The sequence below is a fragment of the Rhincodon typus genome, chromosome 11, assembly GCF_021869965.1.
Source record: "Rhincodon typus isolate 14 chromosome 11, sRhiTyp1.1, whole genome shotgun sequence".
Taxonomy (NCBI): domain Eukaryota; kingdom Metazoa; phylum Chordata; class Chondrichthyes; order Orectolobiformes; family Rhincodontidae; genus Rhincodon; species Rhincodon typus.
The window spans coordinates 30,025,977-30,034,845 of NC_063342.1; the positions used below are offsets into that span (position 1 = coordinate 30,025,977).

Genomic DNA, 8,869 nt, shown 5'->3' on the forward strand with positions numbered 1-8,869 from the left:
CTGGGCAGTATACCAGAATCAGAGAGTGATTAATTTGTGTACCGACTACGTTTGAAAAGGGCAGGGTAATTGCTCACTGCAGTCTGATGCTTTTATTTGGGCAAATATTTAATTTAGCCCCCTTCCTCATTCATTTATTGGAATGATAAATTTTATCAAAGAAGATTCCTCTAATCATTTAGTTATTTTTTCTTCCCCAGGGTTGAATTTTCAATTACAAGGGAGCACAGGTTCAAGGTGAGAGGGAGCAAGTTTAAGGGAGATGTGCGAGGGAAGTTTTTCAGGCAGAGAGTGGTATGAGCCTGGAACGCACTGCCAGAAGAGGTGTTCCTTTATTGAGAAGGGAATAAAAGGAAAGAATTCGTATCAACATACCCAGTTATTCTGAAATACTGAAATGAAATAGGTTTGGTTGTATACGTGAGATGCCAGGAAAACTAATGCAAAGTACACAAGATCTGCTGGCTATAGCAGAAACAAATAATAAATTGTCGCACTTAGACATGCTTTTCACTGATTCTTTTTAAGAAGTTATTTCGTTGTTGAGGTGCATTTAAAGATAAACATCACAAGGTCAATCCAAACAGGAAGGCTGACGTACAAACCCACACTTTACTTTTTTAGCAGAAGTTTGGTTGCACACACCCACCTATCATACCAGAACTAGTTCTCAACTTTTCGATTCTACATGTGCTGAGCAAAATGTCTTCAGCTGATAACTGTTTCACTAAGTGGATTCTCCTCATGATTCATTTGGGTAAGGATGCTTCTTTGTGCTGATAAAGCTAGCAAATCTGAAAGAACAGTTTACCTAACATTTTAATGTATCTGCTGATATTGATTGTCACTTTTTGATCTTTGAATTTCTTGTATTAAGGCCTTGCAGGAGTTCTTTTGTCAAACATTCAGCTGGCCTAAATATTGTACAGGACAGCACCAAATGTTGACCTGTCTTCATTCACAGGAAACTAGATTATTTAGATGGGAATCTGTATTGACTTTGAAAAAAGAAGTGTTTGAAATGTCAGAAAAAATTTGTTGAGGTGTGTGCAATGGTATTAATTTTAGAATTCCACTTTCCCACTACCTATGACATTTTCATACAAATGTAACCAAATGTAATCAAAATCAAAACTTTCATCCTAAACCTCACTGCATTAGCGGTATTGTGAATATATCTCCATGGTGAGCATGGTAGTAAGTGAGCAGTGTTTTTTAAGCAGACACTTTTATCCTTATGCAGACATTAAACTTGTTTAAAACTCTTCTGTGTAGGCAATATGTCATTACGATTTTGTTTTACCTTTGAGTAAACTATCCAAGACAGTAAGAGCACTGATCAACTGATCTGATGTTGGCATTTGAACAGTACTGTGCAGGTTCTTTACAATGGTCATTGTTGGAATATGAGAAACACCCTATTCGGTCAGTTAGGGGCAGCAATCTCAATTCTACCATTCTCAAGCTTCCTAATTTAAATTGAGAAGAGACAAGGCCAAATTCTTGTTGAACCAAACAATGACATTATAAACTCTTGCGACAAAGATCATTGACATTACAAACATCTTGCTCTTTGAAATGAATATATAAACATCTCCCTATCATAAATGTGTATTACAAAATCAAACAGTGACATGCCTTTGCATAAGAGATTATTGATTGGTTGTGCTATTTATTGGGGTTTCATACCTTAACTGCATTCTTGCCTACAAACAAATTTTGATTCAAAAGAAAAATAATGCACCCTGCAAATGTTGATCTGCTGAATTCATGTAATGTTTTCCTCAGTAAAGGATCTTATTTCAATCTATTAAAGTCCTATGTCTTCAAATAGGTATGCAAATTCCCAGAGATAATTTTGATTTGTTTTTAATTAATGATGCTAATTCAGTTTGATTTTTCTTTGGAACAGTTGTAATATATTGTGAAGACCAAGTTTTCCAAACTCCAGCTGTTCTCCGAGCATTCAAGGGAGAAAGTGTTAACATCACTTTTTCCAACTGGTACATTCATAAGAAGGCTGAAAGGATGCATGTTTCCTGGTGGAGGAGTAAACAAGTCGAAAATCCAATATGTAGTATAACTTATATAAATAAGATGCTGATACAGAATCCTCTCTGTGATAATCGAATGAGCATCATTTTGAAGCTCAATGCTAGTGTTACTCACTTTATCATCCAAGATCTCCAAGTGGATGATTCAGATCTATATTATTGTAAGATTGCATTTCATATACCACCGCCTACTATAGAAATAGAAGGAAACAAAACAAGCCTCATAGTAGCAGGTATGAGTTATTTTTGTTACGTATGTGTGTATTATATAAAAATGTATGGGTATAATTGTTATTGCATTAATCACATATATATGTTGTATTTTCATCTAATTACTTCTGCTGGTCATAAGTTGGAATAAATTGTAAATGTATTTGTAAAAAAAAAATTCTAAATGTTATTAACAACATAATAACCTAAATATTTGCCTGTTTAATAGGATTAATGTACAGTATTAAGTTGTGGGAACAACATCACAGCCATCATAGCCATTCACAATGGCTTTTTTTATAAATTAATTGAAAATGAAGTAGTTTATTTTCCAAAATTATGTAAAAATCTGCAGGTTAGTTGGATTGGACATGCTAAGTTGCCCATAATGTCCAGGAATGTGTCAGATAGATGGATTAGCCGTGGGAAATGAAATGTAGGGTTACAGGGATAGGGTAGGGGAATGGGTTTGGTTGGGATGCTCTTCAGCGGGGTCAGTATGGGCTTGATGGACCAAATGGCCTGCTTCCACATGGTAGGGCTTCTATGAGTCCACGATTCACAACTCTCTATTTTATCTTTTTTCTCAAGTTCCTCCAGTGGTTGAAGTTACATTTCTTCCTCAGCCTGAAAATTGCTGTTGTGTACAACTGGTTTGTAAAGCAGAGAACCTCTATCCTGGTGATGTACAATTGAGGTGGAGAAGACAACGAAAAGAAGGCTCAGTATGGATTGACTCTGGACCTATTATTACCTCAAACAATAGCAATTCTGCAACAAGTTATGTCAACCTCTCCCATTGGATGGCAGGGGATGTATATTCATGTCATGTGAATCAGTCGATGTTGCAAATCCCTCTCATTAGGAAACTCACCATACCGTTTGACGAACAACAGGAAGGTATTTCAATTTTAAAGTTCTCTTACCGTCTTCACTTTAAAATCTTTCTGTCCTTTCTTGTAATGAGAAAATGACATAGTCCAGGAGTTTTAGGATTCATTCTATTTCCAATCTTATTTGAATTGAAAGAAAATTGCAGATTCGATAAGTAGACCTGATTTCTCTGAACTCTTATTGATTTAGTGACTTTGAAAATGAAAAGCACAGAAATAGTAATTTACTGAAATGAAACCGCTTCATACTGTCTGATTGCTCTGGCTAAACCTACCAACTGGTTTATTTGCAGGAATTACAATCAAAGAAAGTATTAAGAAACCAATTGGGAATCGTAACTAACTCTAGTTAAAATGGAGATGAATAATTTCTTATTCCATAGCATAAGTTAACACCTCAAAGGTAGTTAAGGTTCAGTTGCATTAGTTAACAGCACCTAATGTCAATGTTAAAATGGAAGTCAGTGCAGGGAGTGGCGGGGATCTGAGGCTGCAGTGAGCAGGGGTGAGGTATTCTGTGGTTGTGGGGAGTTGGAGTGGGCAGTAGTGCCTCGTGGCAGTGGTCAGAGGGACACACAGGACCTGACCCAAGAACTAATAACTAGTGTGACAAGTGAAAAGGATTCCCTGGTTCCACAAAGAAGGTGTAGGCCTTATCTGCTGCACCGAATCATACTCTTCACAATTATCTCCCCTTAAACTGCTATTTACTCTCAGCCTAGCTTTATCTCGCCTTGAACTAACTTCCAGTGTTGTAGGACAGCAATGAACAACTATTTAATAACAGTGATACCTAGCCTTGTTCCAAACCAAATATTCACCCGGTATTTTGTTATTCAGAAGTTAATTAACAATGTATTAACTGTTTACGTTGGAGTATTTCTGAAATCTTGCTTGATACTAGGTGACCCTGTGCTCACTTTACACTTTGCACATTCACAGATATTTCTGTGTACTTAGATCAATATAAACATGAATGGTAACATTTATTTGATCTTGGGAGTATTTTATTATGTGGGTTATCAGATGACCTGCTAATGACAAAGACTTCATAGGCTTTCTTTTGTTTTTTTTCACAGGTAGAGAGTATTTATGGTGGGTGTTGTCTTCTCTGGGTCCAATTCTCATAACTGCAGTTGTCTATTTTCTATTAAAGCGTTCAAAAAAGGGTAAGATCCAGGAAATTTGAATCCTTGATTATAAACCAAGAAAGTTAAGTTTTGTACATAGCTTGTGGAAATAAATGCAGTATTACTGTTTGCACAATTTTTCAGACTTAATCTGTGTTCCAGTATGTGGATGTATGCAGGAGATGAATGAATTTTAAACCCACTCTGTACAACTGTTTGACTTGTATAATTGATAGCTGGCTGTACTTGTTTAGAATGCTGTCTTTTCATATTTGAAACCAACCGTCTCAAAGCAGTTCCAACTGGATATGGCCGCTGAATACAATGTTGGCCTTTGGCATTCACAGAGTAGACAAAGAAGGATATTATAGGAACTGGAAAAGGTCACAAGAGGGCATTGTGGGGTACTCTGTGAGATTGTTTAAGACAGAGGCAGCATAGAGACTGATTTATTCTGCATGTCCTATGCTATAATATAACATAGGTGTGCTTCACATTGATATTGCCTTCACTTTTCATAAAATTCACAAAGCTGCTTTTTTCAAATTCAATGGTGGTCATTCTTACAGTGGTCCAGGCCCTGAACTCTGGAATTTCCTCCTAAAACTCTATATCTCTCTAGCTTTCTTTCCTCCGTCAAGACATTCCTTAAAATTACCTTTCTGATCAAATTTCCAGCACTCTGCTTCTCATCATGTTGTGTGAGTTTGTGTTCAATTTTATTTCATAACATTCCTGTCAAGTATCTTGATACATTTTATTATATTAACAGCAGCGTACGAATATAAGTGAAGGTATTGTTGGTTTGATAGTGGGTCTGATACACAGTGCGTATTGGTGAAGTATGAGGTAATAATTTAATTTTGGGAGCCAAAATGGAGAATTGTACTCTACAGAAATAAACCACTTGTAATTCCAGAAACCGTTTACATTAAATAAAAGCAGAAAATGATGGAAATGTTCATCAGACCAGGAAAGAGATAAACAGAGTTAACACTTCAGGTCAATGACTTTGTGTCATTAATTATTTGTTTAAACTGTCTCCAAATATGTAGAAACATAACCCAGAACTGTAATTAGTTTATACATTATCAATATAAATACAATTTGTTCACATGTAAAGTTGTCTATCTTTCTCCACTGTCCTGGGTGCATTAAAAGTATATATGTGATTTATACAATTAAACTCAGAGTTCAGTGCAAATATATTCACTCACAGAGCATTTAATCTGTGGTTGTCACATTGTTATAGAAAAGCAAGTGAGAAGTTAGCACCCGACAGGAAGAAAAACAGTAAAGTAATAAGAAGTGAAGAAACAAATGGACTCATTCAGCTATTCAGATATCCCTTCCATAAACCATGCACAATTTGCCTTTTTACTAAGTCCACCTAATTTTCCCAATATCAAACAGGAAACAGGAAACATCACAAGAGTGTAAAGCTCTGAGAGACTATATTCTGCATCCACATGTAAATAAGCAACAATAATGACTTGTGTTTCCTGGCAGTAGTCAATCGATCATAAAATCGGAGAGTATTCATTTGTGAGTAGTTTTATATTTATAGTCCTTAGTGAAAGGAAAAGATCACACTTTTTCAAGTAATAAGTTGGCAGGCAGCTAAAATTTGAAGTTGAGTTTAAAGAGCTGTTCTTGATGCCTGAGCTGAGGAGTTTCTCAAATGACATGACTGAAGCTGAATGATAGTCATGCTAGCAATGCCATAAAATAAGAGTCTCATGATCAGAAAGAAACTTCCTGTACTAGTGTAAAATAATAAAAGTGACATTTTGGCATGGGTTTTCCAGCATTCATTTAGAGAACTGATACAGATTTGTCTGTTACTGTCAGTGCTTTAAGTGTATTCATATCACAACATGAAATAAATAAAATAAATTACATCTTATAGAACGTCTCTTTCTTGTTAGCAGAACCTGAAGACAATCAGATCTATGTTAATGTTGGCACTACATCAAGAACTCAAGAGACTCCCGTATCAAGTCAGGATTTTAATCGAAATTCAAATTATAGCTTTATTCATCACTTTCCTTTGAGAATATATGAAAATACATTTTAATAAAATGAAATGGTGGCAATGTTATGAAAGGGAAGCAGTCATTTCATAATTTGATATTGTTGTTTGTCTTATTACTGTAAATTACTGTATTGGAGCTGGGCTCTGGCCTACATTTGGGACCACTTTGTGCATTGTGTCATATAAGCTTTGAAGAGGTATGCAAGGCAAAAATTGAGGCAGTATACCCAATGTGTTGCACAATTTAACATGCACCTGTTTGGAATGAATATTTTCCTAATTCTGATCATATCAGAGACCTTAAAATGTTTGCTTATGTTTCTTAAACTGAACTTTTTCATGACTATGTTGTTTGTAAGGTTCTGTTGTCGTAAGTTATTCATTACTAATTTCTTATCAGTGTACTTTTATTCTGTTTGGAGTATCACAGCATAATATTCTACACAGCAAAGAGCATAATTTAATTAAAGGCATATAGTCTCTTTTGAAATTATAATACAGTTTAAAGTTAAAGTAAATTATCCTTTACTACATCAACATATTATTACCCCAGTCAAGGATTCATCTTCTCCCAGCAAAGGGTAGCCTTCATCCCCTGGGACTTATCCATCTGCAGCAATAACAACATTAAATGATCAGCTGGTTCAGAATACAGCTAAGATGATAACGTAGGGCATGAGAAAGAACTTTTTGGCAATTTCAACCTATTACTTTAAAAAAAAATCATTGGTATAAAATGAATTATGCCCCATATTTAAAAAACAAACTTTTGAAGAGAAAACAGTAAGAATGCACTGTATGAATGTCAGACAAATACAGACCATAATGTTCAACTAAACCTCAGTTAAACGGAGTGGGCTATAGCTAGAACGGAGAAGTATGAAATTTTAGTGCACAATTTGCATTATCTGCATTGCCAGGAAATAATGGGCATAATTTTAACCGTGGCATCCATACCACTTGCATTCTTTTGCTCTTTCCTGTTTCTCATGCAATTATAACTAAAAATCTAAGCACTAGCAACATATAAAGGAAACACATACAAATCCACAGCAGCAGAAGCTTTACATTGATGAAACCTTACATTAGCTGACAACACTGCAATTACTGGTAAGTGAGAAAAGATCTCCTGGACCAAATAATGCAGCTTTGCGTCATGAACATTACTTTATTGCCAAACGCCAGTGCCTATCTTCAATAATGCCTTCCTGGATTGCTGAATCTTCAACAATTTTTCCCTTCAGTGCTGCCTGAGGCTGGTGTTGCAAAAGCAACTTTTTTGGTGGCAAGGGTCCTTCTTTGTTGCATTCACTCCTCTGAGGCTGTAAGTGTACTTGCTGAATGAGACCCATAATTATTTCTGCATTTGCACAGAGAGCAGGCAGTGAGATAAGAACATTTGTGTTCATGGACTTAAGCCATAGAACTGATGATTAGTTTCAACTCCTTCTATTTTCCATAATCAAAGTACTACAAGCTACACAAATGCCACAAGTTTTTTTCTGTACCGCTAAATTTATCTTAGAGATCTTTATAAAATATTCACACTAATGAATATTCATGACTGGCGAATATATTCCACATACAAGGCAACTAGACGATTGCCTGAGGATCTATATGACTCATGGATGCCGCTGACATAACCTAAACATTTTAACCCTCTATTATAAAACCAAAACCCACCTAATATTCAGCCAGCCAGCATGTCACGTTTTCCTTTCTTGCTGCCTGCAGGAAACCATCCCTTTGTCTGGCGCAACCATTCAGACAATTTATGATTTGTTTACAGTTTTCACTGTTGTCGCTATTCCAATTATGTAGTAAAGTATATATCATTAACTCCACTTGTTTTTGACTAATCATTATTTGTGATACCAATATGTGTTGTTAATTTAATGGCTCAAGTTGTAATTGTTAATGAATATGGCATTGCACCTATCACAATCTCAACATCCCAAGATGCTTCACAACGAATGATATTTTTTGAGGTATAATCACAGTTGTTAAGATCCCAGCTGATGTTACTACTGAACAAGTCACATCTGGCTTGATAGATCATTTCTACTTTTTGATTCTAATGAAGTGGTCTTTCAATGAAACACAAATACACAATGCTGTAGATTATAATAAAACAGAAGTTTATTATGCAAATGAAATTAAGATAAAATAGAATAGGTCAAACTATTTACATATAATACAAGTTTACAAATTTTGAAATACATAGTAAAACCACAATCCCCTTAACCAAAAACATCTAATTATAGTTCTCAAATACTAGAGAGAATTCCTTTCTCACACAGGGTTTGACTAAGCTATGATTTCAATTCCTGATCATGAGAATCTGGCAACCTCTTCCTTGATTCAACATATAGCTGAGCTTCACACAACCCCATCGAATTTTTAACCAAACACTTCTGGCTTGGAACATCTAAACTAAACTAAACTCCTTATACTGAGATAAATCTCTTCCTTAAAAGTCTTAAATTACCTTCCTTTCCCAGGATCAAATGTTTTACATTTCAAGCTTCGGCCAAGACTTCTACATAC

The 8,869-nt window shown here is 35.4% G+C and overlaps 1 protein-coding gene across 2 annotated transcripts; it reads left to right on the top strand.

The window, feature by feature from the left end:
* The first annotated feature begins 657 nt into the window (after positions 1-657).
* On the top strand, positions 658-6,427 carry LOC109912944. Of its 2 annotated transcripts, none has more exons than XM_048603222.1 (5): positions 658-757; positions 1,913-2,287; positions 2,856-3,164; positions 4,237-4,326; positions 6,216-6,427. In XM_048603222.1, exons 1-5 carry the CDS (start codon positions 703-705, stop codon positions 6,362-6,364), a joined length of 978 nt encoding a protein of 325 aa, XP_048459179.1. In that variant the 5' UTR covers positions 658-702; the 3' UTR covers positions 6,365-6,427. The 2 variants fall into 2 exon arrangements, with proteins under 2 accessions (XP_048459179.1, XP_048459180.1); XM_048603223.1 differs by having other exon boundaries at positions 6,219-6,427.
* Positions 6,428-8,869: the final 2,442 nt, after the last annotated feature.

What these genes read in the sequence shown, in the direction of transcription:
- LOC109912944 (XM_048603222.1), top strand. Translation starts at nt 703, where the DNA reads ATGTCTTCAGCTGATAACTGTTTCACTAAGTGGATTCTCCTCATGATT. An exon ending in GTTTGACGAACAACAGGAAG is followed by an intron (nt 3,165 to 4,236) that starts GTATTTCAATTT and finishes TTTTTTTCACAG; the next exon opens with GTAGAGAGTATTTATGGTGG. An exon ending in ATTAAAGCGTTCAAAAAAGG is followed by an intron (nt 4,327 to 6,215) that starts GTAAGATCCAGG and finishes CTTTCTTGTTAG; the next exon opens with CAGAACCTGAAGACAATCAG.